Genomic DNA, 18,367 nt, shown 5'->3' on the forward strand with positions numbered 1-18,367 from the left:
TCATTTATAAAAATGTTAAACAATTTAGGAGAAAGAGTGCTGCCTTGTTTTACACCCAGCTTAATATTAAAAAACCTAGAAAACCTGTTACCAACTAACACGATTCCTCTCACACAAATATACATACTCACTATCAACCTCACAAACAAATGAGGGAGGCCAATTCTAACCAGGGCATCCTTTAATAGCTCTCTGTCGACACTGTCGAACGCCTTGTGGAGGTCTAGAAATCCCACATAAAGACAAGTTTTTCCCTTTCCATATTTATCAATTAATGCCTTTAATATAAATATTGTATCTACCGTCCCGTACCCTGTTCTGAAACCTCCTTGTTCTTCATGTATTATATTATTTTTATATAACCATTTAGAAAGCCTTGTATCTAGTATTTTCTCCATTATCTTACTTAAAGCAGGGATTAGCGCTGTTAAACGATAATTTATGTGCAACTTAGGGTTACCTCTCTTAAAAAGCGGCATAAGCAATGATCTCTTCCACTCATTTGGCCATTGTCCTGAAGTTAGCACCTTATTACAAAGGAAAACAATTATCGACATAAAAATTGAAAGAAAATTCTTAAATAACGTTATTGGTACACCATCGACACCCGCAGCCGAACCTCCTTTTAAATTCTTGAATACAAACTTGACCTCATCATTACTCACTTCCCCTAATAAATCATAATCATGTTCCTTCATGGGATAAACAACCATCTCTGTGTTATGTGTTACCTCTTGTAATTCTGCGCAATCACCTTCCATGCTTTCTAGGTAATCAGGCCATGAGTTAGCGTCTGGAGCCACCTGTGTCATTCCTTTTTCATTTCCAATATAATTCCTTATATAACCCCAAAATTTCTTAAAATCTTAATTTCTAAAATAATTTTCAATATCCAATTTCTTCTTAATATCAAACTCTTTTTTTTTCTTTTTAATTAACCTTTTGTAATCTCTTCTTTTATCGTTTACTATGTTTAATATGTTTAATATGTTTACTAAAAATATACGAATATAGAAGTTCGTTACGTAAGTTAATTCGTAAGTTACATATATTTATTACTAATAAAAATGTTCCAAAATAAAATTAAACCATTTCTGAGAAAGCCGTTTAGCCAAAAAAAGTAACATTAACATGCAAATATCATACTAACTATTCAGGTACGGTTAGCCGAAACCAAAACCTGGAGAAATTCAAAAACGTTCAGAAATTAAATAAAAAAAAACAATTTTTTTTTAACTGAAAGTAAGGAGTAACATTAAAACTTAAAACGAACAGAAATTATTCTGTACATAAAAGGAGCTGTCCCCTTCTCAACGCCTCGCTCTTTACACTAAAGTTTGACTCTTTCTCACAACTCAATTTTTTAGAACAATAAAAAAATTTAGCATACAGAGAGAGGCGTTGAGGAGGGGACAGCCCCTTTCATTTACGATATAATCTCTTTTCGTTTTAATTTTCAATGTTGCTCCTTACTGTGATTTAAAAAAAAGATTTTTTTGATTTAATATATATATATATATATATATATATATATATATATATATATATATATATATATATATATATATATATATATATATATATATATATATATATATATATATATATATATATATATATATATATGCTACTACTACTAACAACTCATCGCAGCACCAAGCCGCCTGAGGCCCACACAGCTACGCACGCTCCTACTCCATCCCAATCTATTCAAAGCCTCCCTTTTTACACCCTCCCACGAAGTTCCCATTTCCTTTAAATCTTTCTTTATGACGTCCTCCCATCCCAGACGAGGACGTCCTGCTTTCCGTTTAGCCCTAGACGGTTGGTCGAAAAGAACAATCTTCGGCAATCTGTCATCCTTCATACACACAACGTGCCCTAACCATCTCAACCTTTCTTTCATTATAGCCCAAGAGAGCGGTATTGAACCACATTTTTTCGTAGAGCCTATTGTTTAAAATACGATCAGTCAACCGGGTACCCAGAACAATCCGTAGGCAATTTTTCTGGAATATATCTAGCAAATCTTCACTGGCTTTTCGGAGCATCCATGCTTCAGAGCCATATTTGACTGCTGTCATTACTGTAGCTTCTAATATTCTAATCTTGGTTTGCAGACTTATCTTCCTATTCTTCCACACTTTTTTTAATTGTGAAAAAACACCCTGAGCCTTGGCTATTCTACTTTTAACATCTTCGCTGTACCCACAATCTTTACTAATAATACTACCAAGGTAAGTGAAGCTGCCCACTTGATCAATCTTTTCATTACCCAATGTCACCTTTTCATCTTCAGTTATTCCTAGCCTTAGTGACTTAGTCTTCTTTACATTAATTTTCAAACCTATTTTACTACCCTGAACTCGCAAAACCTCTAAAAGTTCATTCGTTTTGCTCACACTTTCATCTAGGATGCTTAAATCATCAGAATAATCCAAGTCCCGGAGACTGTTTCCTCCCAATTTGATTCCGTGGTCTCCCATTGCCTTTCCTGTGCTCCTTAATACAAAATCCATCAAAATAATCCATATAAAGGGAGATAGAACATAGTCCTGCTTAACTCCTGATCAAACAGTTCGTGGCAACGAACTGTAAGTAAGGAGCGACCTGGCTCAATAGTAACCGAAACTCTAAAAAACGGAATTTTGATACCAATAGATACATCAAAAGAATCCGATTTTAATTCTGATTTCAAATATATAAGTTTCATCAAGTTTAGTCATCCCATCAAAAGTTAAGCGCCTGAGAAAATTTGACTGATTTTCAAAAAAAGGGGGAAAGACCCCCTAAAAGCTATAGAACCTTAATATAGAACCTTATATATATATATATATATATATATATATATATATATATATATATATATATATATATATATATATATATATATATATATATATATATATATATATATGTATAGATATATATATAATCCCTTATTTTCAGATATGGATGGATAATATAAAAAAACGCTACATATATATATATATATATATATATATATATATATATATATATATATATATATATATATATATATATATATATATATATATATATATATATATATATATATGTATGTATCAAACAGTTCGTGGTAACGGACCTTTAAGTTAGGAGCGGCCCGGCTCAATTGTAACCGAAACTCTAAAAAACGGAATTCTGATACCAATAGATACATTAAAAGAATCAGATTCTTATGTTGATTTCAAATATATAAGTTTCATCAAGTTTAGTCTTACCCACCAAAGTTACGCGTCTGAGAAAATTTGCCTTATTTTCGAAAAAGGGGTAAATACCCTCTAAAAGTCATAGAAGCTTAATGAAAATCACACCATAAGATTCAGCGTATCAGAGAACCTTACTGTAGAGGTTTCAAGCTCCTAGTTTTTTCAACTGAAAGTAAGAAGCAACATTAGAACTTAAAATGAACAGAAATTATTACGTATATGAGGAGGTTCTCCCCCAAGTCAATACCTCGCTCTTTACGCTACAGTTTTTTTTTAGTGCTTTCAAAAGAGCTATCTATTCTAATTAAACGGCCTTTGTGATTCAGGGGTTTGTGAATTAAATTTTTTTTTAAATTTTAATGTAAAGAGCGCGGTATTGACTATGGGGAGAACCCCCTCATATACGGGATAACATATACGTAATAAAAAAAAAACAATAGAAAAAAACGAGCGATACGGCTAAATAGTAATCGAAACTTTTAAAAATGGAATTTTGATGTCAATAAATGTATCAAAAGAATGGGCTTATAAGGCTGATTCTAAATATATAAATTTTATTAAGTTTAGTATTACTCATGAGAGGCTACGAGCCTGAGAAAATTTACCTGATTTTTTAAAGAGGGGAGAAACATCCCCTACAAGTGAAAGAATTTTAATGAAAATCACACCGTCAGATTCAGCGTATCAGTAAACCCTATTACATAGGTTTCAAGCTCATATCTGCAAAAATCTGCAACTTTGTATTTTTTGCCAGAAGAAAAATATACGAATATAGAAGTTCGTTACGTAAGTTAATATGTAAATTACGTCAGAACCAAATTTAGAGATAGCCATTTAGCAAAGGATAAGGAAAATTTTTATGCAAATTTTGTTTACTTATTCAATGACGGTTAGCCAACATAAAAGCTGAATTAACTAAAAAACGATCAGAAATTAAATAAAAAAACAAGTTTTTTCAACTAAAAGTAAGGAGTTAAAACTTAAAACGAACAGAGATTATTCCGTATATGAAAGGGGCTGTCCCCTCCTCAACGCCTCGCTCTTCACGCTAAACTTTGACTCTATATCACAACTTTATTTTTTAAAACAATAAAAAAAAATTAGCGTAAAGAGCGAGGCGTTGAGGAGGGGCAGCCCCTTTCATATACGGAATAATTTCTGTTCGTTTTAAGTTTTAATGTCGCTCCTTACTTTCAGTTTAAAAAACTTGTTTTTTTATTGAATTTAATACAAAACCAGCTGCTAACCTCATTTCCTACCTTAACTGCAGCCGTGTTATTCTCGTACATAGTACTAATCACTTTAATGTATTTGTCTGGTATACCGTACAAGGATATATATATATATATATATATATATATATATATATATATATATATATATATATATATATATATATATATATATATATATATATATATATATATATATATATATATATATATATATATATATATATATATATATACCTTAGATCCATCTTTGCCTCCAGAGGCACCCAGGGCATCAAGAAGGAGCCACCAATCTTCCCGCCGGTGTGTTGCTGCCAGTATGTCCTCCCACTGAGGTTGGATTGATGTGTCCAGGATACAGAGATCTGTCAGGTACTTTCAACGTAGGGTGTCTCTTGGTCTATCCCTGCAGCGTGGATTCGATGACTATAAATGGAGTACTGCATTTGGTAGTCGGAGATTGTCCATACGTAGGACATGGCCAAGGTATCTCCATCGGCGGACTCTTATGATATGTGTCACAAGAGGCTGGCCAGTCTTGTCACAGATGGATTGGTTTGTCATTTTCTGCTGCCAACGGATGTTGAGAATTCTTCTGAGACATATGTTTTCAAAAGCAAGTATTCTTCGCTCTTGTTCCTGACTCACGTGCAAGGTTTCGGCAGCGTAAAGCAGCACTGGCATAACATCGCTATTAAAGAATCGTAACTTTAGCCTTATAGAGAAGCTTTGTGACCACCACACTTTCCGTAATCTATTGAAGGCCCCATTGGCTTGGCCGATTCTTGTGAGCACTTCTTTTGTGGTCGACCCGGTACTTTCTATTATTCTTCCCAAGTATTTAAAATCGACAACTTGCTCTATGTGTTGGTCTCCGCAAGTGATGCTCAGGGGTGAATCTGTGGTAGCCAAGCATTTTGTTTTCTCATTATTTATTTTTAGGCCGACATGGCCGCCTCTCTCCCTCACTTTGTCGAGGAGTTCTTGGAGTCTTTGCTTGCATGATTCTAGGACGATGATATCGTCAGCAAAGTCTACATCACTCAGACTTGTTTCGGGATTCAGCTGGATTCCGTCTGTGCTTGTACTTCGCAGCATGTAATCAATGAAAAATTACGACAAGTAGCGGTGACAAGACGCAACCTTGCTTAACTCCTGACATAATGCGGAAGAAACGGGTTTGACCATCTGGTGTCTTTACACAGCACTCGCTATCTTCATAAAACGCAAAAATCAGTGAAACTATCTTTTCAGGGATTCCGTAATGCAGTAGGATCTTCCACAGACTTTGGCGGTCTACTGAGTCAAATGCCTTCTTAAAATTGATGAATATCGTATAGATTTTGGAGCGCCATTCTCTGCTTTCTTTCGTCAGTAGCCGTTGGGTGAATATCAATTCTGCACATGAACGGTTTGGTCTGAATCCAGGTTGCTCGTCGCGAAGGTGTCTGTCGAGCTGCAAGCTGATTCTCTGCAGTAAAATGTGCGTCAGCAATTTGCTAGGTATGGAAAGCATGCAGATTCCTCGCCAGTTGCCTGGGAAGGACGTATCTCCTTTCTTAAAGATCCTCACAAGCGTGCTGCGTTTCCAATCCGAAGGTATTTTGGCGGTCGTCCAGATTACTGCGATCAACGCTGTCCAGAACTTGATGCAGGTCATAACAGTCGCTTTGATCATTTTCGCGGATATCCTGTCTTCGCCAGGCGACTTCCCATTTTTCAGCTTCTTTGCTGCTGCTATAATATCAGCGGATAACAGCAGATCCATGCTGATGTCTAAGGGAGGCAGTATTGTTGCTGGAATATCTATATAATAGTCTGGTGGAGTCATATTGAAAAACTTCTCTAAGGGGCTGAACCAACCTTCGCTTGCTTTAGACTGCTGTGTTTCTAGGATGCCTAAAGGGGCTGCAACTTGTCCATGTTAAGCAGAAGATTTCTTCCTGAAAAGTTCCTCGTCGATCTTATAGACTGCTCTTTAATCACTTTTATCCGCTACGTTTTCTGCCTGTACTGATTTTAGCTCCAGCAGGTTTACCCAGTCTTTTTTGGCGATCTTTTTTACCGGTTTATGCGCAGCTCTATATTCATTGCTTCGGAGAATCTGTTGGTCGGGGGTTTGTCTTTGGAGAAGTGATGCTTTTGCTTTTTTCCTTTTCTCAATGAGTTCCCATGTTTGGTCAGATAGCCACTGGTCTTTTGGGCTCTTGCGGTACCCAATGGTGGCTTTCGTGGCATCGTGAAAGCAAAACTTTATACTTTCCCAATATTGATTGCTATCGGCGTCATCTAGTAAACACAAGGTTTTAAATCTATTTCGCATCTCTAGTTTAAAGGCTTGTTTTAATTCTCTCACCCTCAATTTCTCGGAGTTAAATACCGGGTTTAAGGGAGCCTTATTTGCGTTTCTATTTCTTTTCAATTTGAGGCAAATTTTTGCTGCCATCAGATTATGATCTGAGCCAACGTCAGCTCCTCTATATCCCCTTATATCAAGTAGGCTTGATCTCCACTTCCTGCTCCAAAGACAATGGTCAATCTGATTTCGGGTATGGCCATCGGGAGATATCCAAGAATATTTGTGTACATCCCGATGAGAAAATAGGGTACCTCCGATTACTAGGTCGTTAAGGAGCGCGAAGTCGATAAGTAGTTCTCCGTTTTTGTTTCGCTGGCCCAGGCCATGCTCTCCGAGAACCTCATTGGAAAACGATCGGTCGTTCCCTACTTTCGCGTTAAAGTCTCCTAGAAAACATGCCATGTCATGCCGTGGTATGTTGTTTGCCATGGAGTTGAAAGCTCTGTAAAATTAGCCGTTTGCTTTGTCTCTGGCGTCATTAGCGGGTGCGCAGCATATTACTACTGACAGTTTCGCAAGCACGCCGATGAAGTGGGCTTTTCGGATTCTGGGTGAGACCAGTGTCCACTGTAGTAAAATCTGGGGCGCATGTTTTGTCATCATTAGTGCTACTCCGTATTCACACTTTTGCTTCAAACCACTATGTATAATGGTCATATCTCCATCCAGTTTATTTGATCCAGATCCTAGCCATCGAACTTCTGACAGAGCCAGAAGGTCGAGATGGTAATCTTACAGTGATCTCAGCACTTGTTCAGTCTTGGAGTCTTGAGACATTGTGCGGACATTCCAGAAACCAAATTTTAAGTGTTATTTCGCATTCATAAATCTTATCCATGAGTATGCAGAGGTCGTCATCAAAAGGGGGTTTAGAAATCTGAGGCTCAAACTTGATGTTTCGCTTTAATTTAGGATTTTACCTAAGGGCAGGCTCTTGAGTTCCCGGGTGTGAGTCACAAGTCCACATCCCAACCCTCTCTCTTTATCCTGGCTAAAGAGGCATATATATATATATATATATATATATATATATATATATATATATATATATATATATATATATATATATATATATATATATATATATATATATATATATATATATATATATATATATATATATATATATATATATATATATATATATATATATATATATATATATATATATATATATATATATATATATATATATAGTTATTCGCCAATATCCGCGATTTGCACAAAATCCAAAAAATTATGAACTGCTAGTTGTTCGCTAGTATCCGTCGATGGCAGTTCATAATTTTTTGGATTTTGTGCAAATCGCGGATATTGGCGAATAACTCGCTTTTATGGTTGTTAGGTATATGGTTTTAATTCTTATAATTTTGGCTTTTATTGAATTTTATTCATCTTTTACGTTTTTGGTTTTTTCTTTGGTTTTTTGGTTCTTTTCACATTGACTTTCCGCGTATGTTTTTTTGTTGTTTTTTTCTTCGGCACTTTCCTTGGATACATTGTTTCGTTTCTTGCTGAAGAAGAGAGGCGTTTGTCCTCTCGAAATATTCGCTTTGTTGTGTTTTTTTCAGTATTTTCATTTGGCCCATAAAAACCCCATTTTTGCTCGTTTTTCTTTCTTTATATCGTGATAGATACCACTGGGAAGGGTTATCTATCTGAAATAGTCTTCTTGGTTAGTTTCATGGAGTTTAAGAGTTCTAGTGTATCTTGAATCTTGGTCCCAGGAAACTGCCACTGACAGTTTGGGTCGGGATGACCAGGATGCGTTTTGCAATGCAGAATGGATAAGTAGCGCGATGTTTGGCAATCTTCACCTCATTTTGGGATGAATAAAACCAGGTACGCTTCTTATGGTTTGCCTGGTGGAGCAGCTTGGAATATTAAAAGATTCTTAATAATTTGAACTATTTGCGAATTCTCCAGAATATGCCCCTTCTCTCAAATATAGCCCTTTCTCCTGAAAAAATACTTTCGTACATATTGGCTTTAGCCGTAAGCCCTTCGCTCACTTTTATTTCATGAAATGGTATTAAATTGAATATTTTATTTTCCAATTCAATTAAAATCTTTGCAACAGAGGAAATCTTTTCATGAATTAATAAGGCTTTCAACATAGAGCATCCCAAAGAGCCTTTTAAAGCTCGGGAAAGGAGAAGAATATATTAGCGCTTCTTTTAGTAGCTTTTCGTCATTTATTCGCCACTGGACTTTAGATTTATTTTTGTGCATTAGGAACTTATCGATCAAAACGACCGACATTTTTTTTTTATTTTCAATGTGCCCTTTCCCTTCTTTTCAAACTTTTCATGGCAATAAATGGGAAGCAAAGAGCACCCATTGTCAATAAAATAGAAATTTCGAAATATTATTTAAAATATTTCATTTTAAAAAATAGGCATCAAAATGAAATATTTTGAATTCCGCATTTCAAATTCGTAATATTCATTATTCAAAATGTACCCATCAAAAGCGATCAGTTTGATAATGTTTGCGTAATTTCAGAAATAAGGGAAAAATACTTCGGAAAAGGACTCAATCTTGATGAAAATTAAACGTTGGAATACAACATGTCTGATAACCAAGATTGGAGGGCTTTTACACCTATTAACAATGTTACAAAAGCTCTTAACTTTTTTCTGAAGAAGGACAGTCACAAATTCGTGTTTATTTCCAATTTTTTCTATTCTAAGAGGCTATTTAAGGAATAAATGGCAGCGCAATATCGGGAGACGTCTAATGAATGCGAATTAAAAGCTCAAGAATGCCACATTGTGGTAAAAAACTGAAATTCTATCCAGTAAAAATTATGAAACGTAATCGGCTTGAAGTACCTAAAATCTAATTATATTACCTCTAGAAGTATTTTTTTTTCTCAAATCTTAATATGTGAGACTTTTGTCTGAAATTTCAAATCTTAATACAGAATATTCTGAGATTCCCGAGAAACCTTAATACAGAAATTTCAAACCCGAGATTCCTTCTAGCTTCCATTAAAATTATAATCCCCTTTACAATAGTCTTTGAATTTTTTTTTCATTTGGAAAACAAGCACACCTACTGTAACTTTTCTAGTGGTAAGGGAGGACGTATAAGGTTTTCCATGGAACTGACATTTTGGATTTTTTTTCGGCTAGATAAACATATTGTCTCATTTGTGTGCATGTTGGTCATGCTGGGGAGGGAACAAATACTTGATCTATCCTGTTTCACGAGCTTGTGTTTGGACACCCTTGTAGATATTAGAAGGAAAAAGAGAAGATATTTCGTAAACGACAAATTTTTGCCGTTCACTTTCTAGAACTTGAAGCTTCTCAAAAGATAAGAAATAAAAGCTTAGAAACAAGACAATGGCCCAGAAAACTTTAAATATATCACACAAATTTTGCTTTTATCAGCAACAACCTCTACCTAAGTAAAAAAGTTTAAAAAATCCACAAGAATACAAACTAAGCAGTTAAAAACTGGAAATAATGTACATTTCATTCATTTTCTATTGTTATTTTTTCGTTTGTGGACGCCTTATTGTTTGTTTGGGTGAAGATTCAAGGTATGTTTCTTATTTTTGTATTTTCCTTGACTGAAGCCCCGTTTCATAGTTTTTTCCCTCTTCTTTTTGGTTTTTGGCATGACTTGTCAGTTTGGCCTTGGAACTATCACTTAACAAAGCGGGAAATATGATCACTACCTTAGATATAACAGTTAATACTGTTTAATAACCATCTGATCAAAAATATTAAAGCTGCAGAGGCCAATAGATACCAAAAGAATTTATTGTGGAGATAACACGGAAAGTGGAACATATTGATGTTTTTGTCACCGAACCTCGTATCTGATAGGATTGGCTCAAATTGTTATTTCTATTTTTATTTTTTTTGGAATAGAATGGTTAATTGTTGATTTATATATTGGAATTCATGTATGCTAGGATTTGTATCCCACCCTCGTGGTTCTTCATTTAACCGTTGTTTTAGGGGTTGTTTTACAATTGGGACAATCTTAATAATAATAAGGATTTGCTTGGCATTTTTGAAAAGTTTCGGAAGCCCTTATTCTTCCTGGAAAAAATCCATTAATTAAATTCTACCATTTGTAAGTGAGATATAGCACCGAAAACAACACTTTTGGTACCACTTCTTAAGTGGAAAATCTTGGAAGCATAAAGCGGTATCATTGTAATAATTATGGTCCAAAAGGCTTAACTGGATTTTTGCAACCGCACCTCCCGCAAATTCTTCCTCCAGACCCCTTAATAAGCTACCCAATTAAAGTCCTACAAACACCTATATATTAAATTATATTATTAGAGGCTTGGTTCTGTTAGTACAGCACTGGACTTTAAATTAGATTATCATGCGTTCGATTCCAGCTTGGATGTTTTTTCAATCATGGTTTGTCCCTTCTTATGATTACTTTTCAGATACTCCACTATTTTTGCAAATGTGATGCACTCATTTTTTAAAGCATATCCCGGGATGTCTCATTTTAAGCCTATTACTCTTATCTACGTGCTTTTTATCATTTTACCATCCAAAAGTTTCATATAATACTAAAAACGGCACTATAGGTACCACTTCTTAAGTGGAAGAGTTTGGAAGCATAAAACAGTACCGTTGCAATAATTATGGTCCAAAGTCCTTAACTGGAGGTTTGCTAGAGCCCCTCACATATACTCCCCCTCCAGACCCTCTTAGTAATTTTCATAAATCGCCTACTCATTTTAAAAGTAAAAGATTATTGCGAAAAAAAAATTAACTAAAACTCAAAAATTTTCAACTAAAAATCTATCAAAAATTAAGCTTAGATGATCAACAGTTTTGAACTGAATTTTCAAACTTCAGTCTGAGATAAAGCCTGTGTGCTAGTTATAACGGCAGTAATTGAAGGGAATGGATGTCCTTGTCCCCTTAATTCTTTGCTCCTGCCTAGGTTCTGAGAAACACTCTTTTTTGTCGTTTCATTGGAAAAGGTACTTTTTTTCAATTAAAAAACGGGACAAACAACCGAAAGTGCACTTTGTGGGAATGTGCTATCAAGTCAAATTTATAAAAAGATTAGGTATAAATATAAGCTTTTAAATGATCCCTTAAACAGCTTTCTTTTGTTACAGTAGCCTTCTAGTTTCTGCTAGTCAGTAGGCGATATATAAAGCCCTGTCTTCATTATGGCTTTTTCAGGCGAAGTCGATCGAGTAAAAATAGTTTTTTGCTAATCGGAAAACAAACGTTCGTGAAAAAATTTAATGTTTTGTGAAGTATGGATAAAACTAAAAGTTTTTCGCAGCTGTCAAGGTTGTTTGCAGTATTTTCTATATGTTTTTTACCTCCCCTTGATCGGCGATAATTAGAAATTATATTAAAATTAGTTTTCAACTGAAACTAAGGAGTGACATTAAAACTTAGAACGAACATGCATTATTCCATATAAATAAAAAAAGATCATGGCAGCGTTGTTTCTACATTAAATTTTAATCCAAAACGAATAACGATTAATTAAAAAAAAAGAAGTTTTTCCGAGGGAAGTAAAGAGTGAATTTGGAACTTAAAACGGGCAAAAATTATTACTTCACAGCTTAACTAATATATAAATAAATAAAAGTAGTACAAATAAACCAACTAATTATGTTTCCCTATGTTTTTAGGATTATAGAAAACTAGCGCTTTACTGAAAACACGAAATAATATAGGAGTTTTGGTACAGTAGAAGCAAACCAATTAAAAACACTTTCTACAGAATAAAAATATTATCAGTCCCTTTTAAGATAAAGCAACAATCTATTTTAAGACTGTTGCTTTTATCTTTTTTTATGTTTAACTTGGTATCCCTTCTGCACAATGGCTCAGTTCAATGGCCGGCTCTCGTTTTGGCTCTGAAAAGGACATGTCATGATTAGTTTGTACACAAGTTCAAAGTAAAGTCATCTTGATAGTATTAGGACTATAGACTAGCTAAAGAATTTGTATAATAGCTTGGAATTCACCTTTGTATAGAGAAAAATAATCGGATTTCCAGAGTTCATAATATGTCAAATTTCATCTTCATTTCAAGTAATACCGAAGCATATTTCTTACAATTTAAGACTGTGTATTACTCACTATTGGTATTATAGCTGGCGAGACCAAAATGCTACCTGATAAATCAATCCAATATTCTGTATGCTGTTCAATTACTTTGTGGTTATTAAAAGAATGTTCTATTTTACGCTTATATTTTTAAGATAATTTTAACTGTATGCTGAAAGTTACTGATGTCACAAATGGTGTAAGACTATGAAAAGCTTTATAGATTCGTTTATTGTTGTCAGGCTACATGCTCATTTTTGACTCCAAAATCAATATTCTTGTTTTCTATGCTTCACTTTTGTGTTTTCAGTAAAATGCTAATTTTTTACAATCCTAAAAGCATAGGGAAACATAATTAGTTGGTTTATTTGTGCTAGTTTTATTGGTGTATGATAAATAGGCTGGGTAGTTGTATTTTCTTTCATTTTAAGTTTCAACTTCGCTCTTTACTTCCCTCAGAAAACTTTGTTGTTTTTTTCAAATTAATCTACCTAGAAAGCCTGGTTCAATTGATTGCATCAGGGGTTTCTTTCAGGGTCGATTTTTTTTTTCAGGAAGAATAAGGGCTTCCAAAATTCAAAAAATGCTAAGCAAATCCTTATTATTATTCATATTTTCCCAATTGTAAAACAACCGTCACAAATGTAAATCTTAGAAACTTCCGGAAGGTTTCATGTCATTACCCATAAATAAAACCTGTGTGGGAGCACAGCTTTTGACATATTTTACCTTAAAAATTACTACGAGAAATGTTGGGTATGCATGCAGCTATGTAGAACAAACTAATACGTGAACCCGGGTAGAAATGTGTTCTAGTGAGACTATAAATTTGACCCTAAGTTTGATTTCAATAAATCGAATAATGATCTAACATAGAGGAGTTGAATGGAGGAAAATAGTTATGCTAATGTGCCATCTATAATACCGAAAATTGCTCACAGATGTCAGAATCGTTTGCTACTTATTGCTCATTCTTAGAGACAAATGTTCTAAGAGGGGAAAAAAACCGTGGACAAGTGTAAAAGGCTGAAAAATCTAAGATATGTAAAAATATATTTAATAATGTTTGCAATTAAACCAATTAGGTTCATATTTTGCTAATATTTTAGTTTCAAGCAGCAATCGCAAGCCAATGAAAAGGGTTTAAGCTTTTGTATGTAGTTGTGTAGAATGTCATGTTGATGGGCTAAAATTATTTTTTAAATTTTATGTCTTTTCTTATAGTTTGACGAAATTTTTCATCCTTACACAAGATACTGCTTAGAGCAATCTCAATGTCAGACATATTGTCGTGAAAAAGATCAAGATAATGAATTATTCAAAGCGTACCTGGCCGTAAGTATTTCCCGCAGTTTAAATCTAATCATTGTTTTTGCTGTTTAACGACATTTTTTATTTCACCGGCACTTGTACCACTCTAACACCACATACCACTGTTTCCCCTATTATGTTGAACTACAATTTACGGGGGTTTTGCACCCATGCACATTTTTTAATGATTAATATAAAGAGGATGAAGGATTACCTCAACTTGTATATTAAATTAACTTTTTTTAATTATGTTTTTTTTTATATAAAATATTTTATATAATATTTTATAAAATATTATATTATAATATTTTATACAGTGAATATTTAATTATATAAATAATAATAATTAAATAAAATATATTTATTTTTAAAACTTAGATTTTATATAAAATAAAGTAAATTAATATATATAAAATAAATTTAAATAATATTTAAAATTTAATTTTATAAATTAAATAAATAACATTTTATTTAAAATTTTATTTAACTCTTTTTTTTGCCCCCATGCACATTTTTTAATGATTAATATAAAGAGGATCAAGAATTACCTCGACTTGTATTTCAACGGAATCTTTTTCACTAACTTAATATTATGAATAATGTTTTTCGCGCTTTAATTTACTGACATATTAACATATTCTAAATGTTCTCGTGAGGAACTACTATAAAACTAGTCTAAGAAACTTTTTTATTTATCTGCTGAGAACAGCCACTGTATATATGACCGAAATATCCATAGCTTTTGTTATTGTTTTTACTGTCTAATAAAAGGATTTAATCCCTATTCTACTGTTATTTGTAAGTTGTGGGGAGGTAGTGTGATATTTGAAAATTCCTGTGTGATTATATTTTGCCTTTTGTGTTTTTATTGTTTTTCATACTTTTTTGTGCGTTATATCGTTTTTATTCAATTGATATGAGACAGAGGTTTCGCAGGTTTTTTAATTTTAATCAAATATTTATCTATTTTGTATCTGAAAGCCTGTAATACAAAAGACAGAGATACGGGACAATAATAACAAAAAAGGAAAGAAAAACACACATCAAAATTCATTAAAAATTCAACAAATTGCTGCACCTGTATTGATGTCCAAAGATGGCTCAGTTTCAATAGACGGAAATTATCCACAAAAGCTTGTTTTTCTACAGTGATAATGAGTTCAAGAATGTAAATATGTTCTTACAAGATAAGAATTGCGTGTTTATGTGGAGAAACGTAGAAGATGTTTCAAGAAATGAAAGAAAACTGAACGAAGTTTTGACTTGTCTGAATATGTAAATAGTTTTGAGAAAGTAAAAGTGTACACATAATGGGGTGGGGCAACAAAGAACAGAGTTCAAAAGTTTCAGAAGAAAGCAACAATGGAAGAGTAGCTTATTCGTGACAAAAGATGTATACATTGGCCTGACCTGACTTTCAATTTGAGCAATTCGTAGTCGTTGTGCAAGCTTCATGAACGAACTAATTGGGATACTAAAATAATTAATGTGATCCAATGCTTGATCCTGTAGTTCCTAGGAGGTATATCTACTGTTGGTACTTGCTTTCATTTTACTAAAGAAACTTCAGATATTTGGGCATCGAACTGGAGGCCAAGCTTCTCATGCATTGTAGCAGGGTAAAAACATCGTTGAAACTCTTAATGCTTCGCGAATTAAATTCAACTTAAATTGAGTACTTAAATTCAGTAGTAAATTAAAACCGGCAAGAATGAAAGAATAGGGAGCAGTTCACTGTGCAACAAGAACTTTATTGTCGAAGAACGAAGGGCAAAAACCAGAACCCTGACCGGTACCTTTGTCCATGGCAACATAGACTTCAGGAGGGGCTGGGTGGTGGGAATTAGGGTGAGATAGTAGAGAGCCGCCAGCCTTAGATGAAGAATGAGTCACCACTTTTAACTTTAAGGTTAGACTATATATCACAAAGTGTTTTGATGTGGGAAGGGCTTCCTCCATGTTTTGTGACCTGAAGTAACATAGCGGCATAAATCAGGGAGTCAAACGCTTTGCACGCCGTAACGGGCTATCATGAAACTTGTGCCTAACGCATCAGCATCAATCAATGCGTCCGCAACGGTGAACAGAGCGGTGAACATAGAAGCTAGTGCTATAGAATGTAACGACGAGCATCGAGTGGTGAGTTTGCCTTTCTTTGGAGTTAGGCTAAGATGTCCAATTGATAAAGAAGATGACACAAATCCCTCGACAACAATCATCTCCATGAGAAGATCAAAATAGTTTTCCATTTAACCGCTGTCACAGATAATATTGAGAGAAGTTACCCGATTAATCCCGGAAAACTTTTTACACTTTAGGGACAAGATTACTCACAACATTGAATTAATGTAGACAACGAAGTTGTTGGGAGGACAACCAAAAAGAAAACTGCCATTTTTTTTTCGTTTTCAGACTGACGATCAGGCCCCGGCACAGAAAACTTGGAAGAAAAAAAAAATTCTATTCAGAACATCGGATATCTTGGAAAGCTAGGTGTGCAGTGGGAGGGTCTCTTGAGACATTTTTTCAAAAGTATTTTGGGACGTAGGAAACTTGCTGAGAACTATTTTCAACAAATTGTTTTAAAGGTTAGGAGAATTTCTTCTTGAAAACATTTGTTTCTTAGAAAAATGAACATGAGAAACCTATGCAGAAGGAGGTGCCAAGATTTGAATTAATTCCAAGTTTCAACAAGGTTTGGGTGGCTTGAACAATGCTTTGTAACACTACAAAAGATACGTTTAAGAATTACAGCGACCTTTTTTGCGCGTTTTAGAGCATGACGAATCCGTGAAGATTGAGGCTAAAGAACGCGCGTATCTTGTAAGCATCGGGTTTCTCATAAGCAGATGGAATGGAGTATCGGCTTTTGTTAAACTGGATCCCTAACGGTTTTTAAAACATTACATCGGAATTTTTCCGAGTCCCTATAGAAACCTGCCTGGGGTTGATGAGCTTGTGAAAAGGGAGTAAACTGAGCTAAAGAAAAAGAAGAAGATGCAAATAGTGGAAGGTGGTGTGATAGTAGGAGGTCCGTGGCGATTAAGACAGGGTTCATGTCGGGACTTAAAGAGGAAACCATGTAGTCAAGGTTGAATGCACGACTTAATTCGCACATCAAAATGTGGTCGAGTCTGCTCGGCAGGCTCAGCAGGTTAAGCCGGCAGGTTTCTCGGCAGGTTGCGCGGCAGGTTTAGTCCTAAGACAGTCAATAGAAATACCTTGCATAATAGAAGCCCGTACTGAAAAAGTGTCAGTTTTGTTACAGTTAAAATATCCCATAATAATACATAGATCTAACTGGCAAATTTTAGAAAGGCAAGATCCTAGATTCTCCAACGCAGAAATAAACAGGAATCTAAATCGATCATCACGATGATCTGTCGGAAGATAAACGTTTAAAATAACAAGCCTTTCAACGTAAACGTCAATAAAAAAAAAAAAAAAAAAAAAAAAATCACGCAAAACAAAATTACTAGAAAAAATTGAAGTATCAATTGAGGTAACAATAAAAATAAATAGGTGACCTCTGGAGGCAAACCGTCTAGCAGACACCGATTAGGGAAATGAGCTTATTTGAACTACGAGTAGGCCAATGCTGTGATTTATCACAAACTATTCTTGTAAGCATAATTACTACAATTCGAGAGTAAGTATTTCATTTCTGAAAGCTGAACTGAAAAAAAAAACTTTTTCGAAAGTAGTTCTCAAGTAAACAGATTCTGACGATCAAAACAATTTTACAAAAGACGTATCTCAGGGTAATAAGTGGCAGGAAAAACACTAATAGGATTCAAATATTTCAGCAAATTTTACGGTGCCTGACGAAAAAACGCTTTTGTCGGATTATTTTTTTATTTCTTGTTTTTCTATTCTAGATCAGCGCTGAAAAATTATTTAATCAAGTTGCCAAAATTCAACTTAAAATATATGAAAGCTTCCTGTTTGTCCAACGGATCTTTTTTTCAAGAAACCTTCTTGAAAGACGATAGAATTTCATTTTGATCAGACACAGTGGTCGGTAGCTCCAACGCGATGCTACTTAGGCACATTTTCAATGAGATTTTGCTAAAACCAAGAACTAGGTGGCACTAATTTGGGCCAAGGAGTTTTTTATATGATTTTTCTGCCAATCAGAATATTGTATGAAAAATCTGATAGGCTCAAATT

The 18,367-nt window shown here is 34.3% G+C and overlaps 1 protein-coding gene across 1 annotated transcript in view; it reads left to right on the top strand.

Annotated features, from left to right (window-relative positions):
- Positions 1 to 18,367, top strand: part of LOC148945906 (uncharacterized) — a 684,784-nt gene that overhangs the window by 502,950 nt on the left and 163,467 nt on the right. Inside the window, exon 14 of the mRNA XM_089097548.1 lies at positions 14,111 to 14,221. Coding sequence (XP_088953674.1) covers positions 14,111 to 14,221 — 111 coding nt within the window. The remainder of the gene's footprint in view (positions 1 to 14,110; positions 14,222 to 18,367) is intronic.

The sequence above is a fragment of the Artemia sp. Qi Xiang Cuo genome, chromosome 12 (assembly GCF_049724085.1).
Source record: "Artemia sp. Qi Xiang Cuo chromosome 12, ASM4972408v1, whole genome shotgun sequence".
Taxonomy (NCBI): Eukaryota; Metazoa; Arthropoda; class Branchiopoda; order Anostraca; family Artemiidae; genus Artemia; species Artemia sp. Qi Xiang Cuo.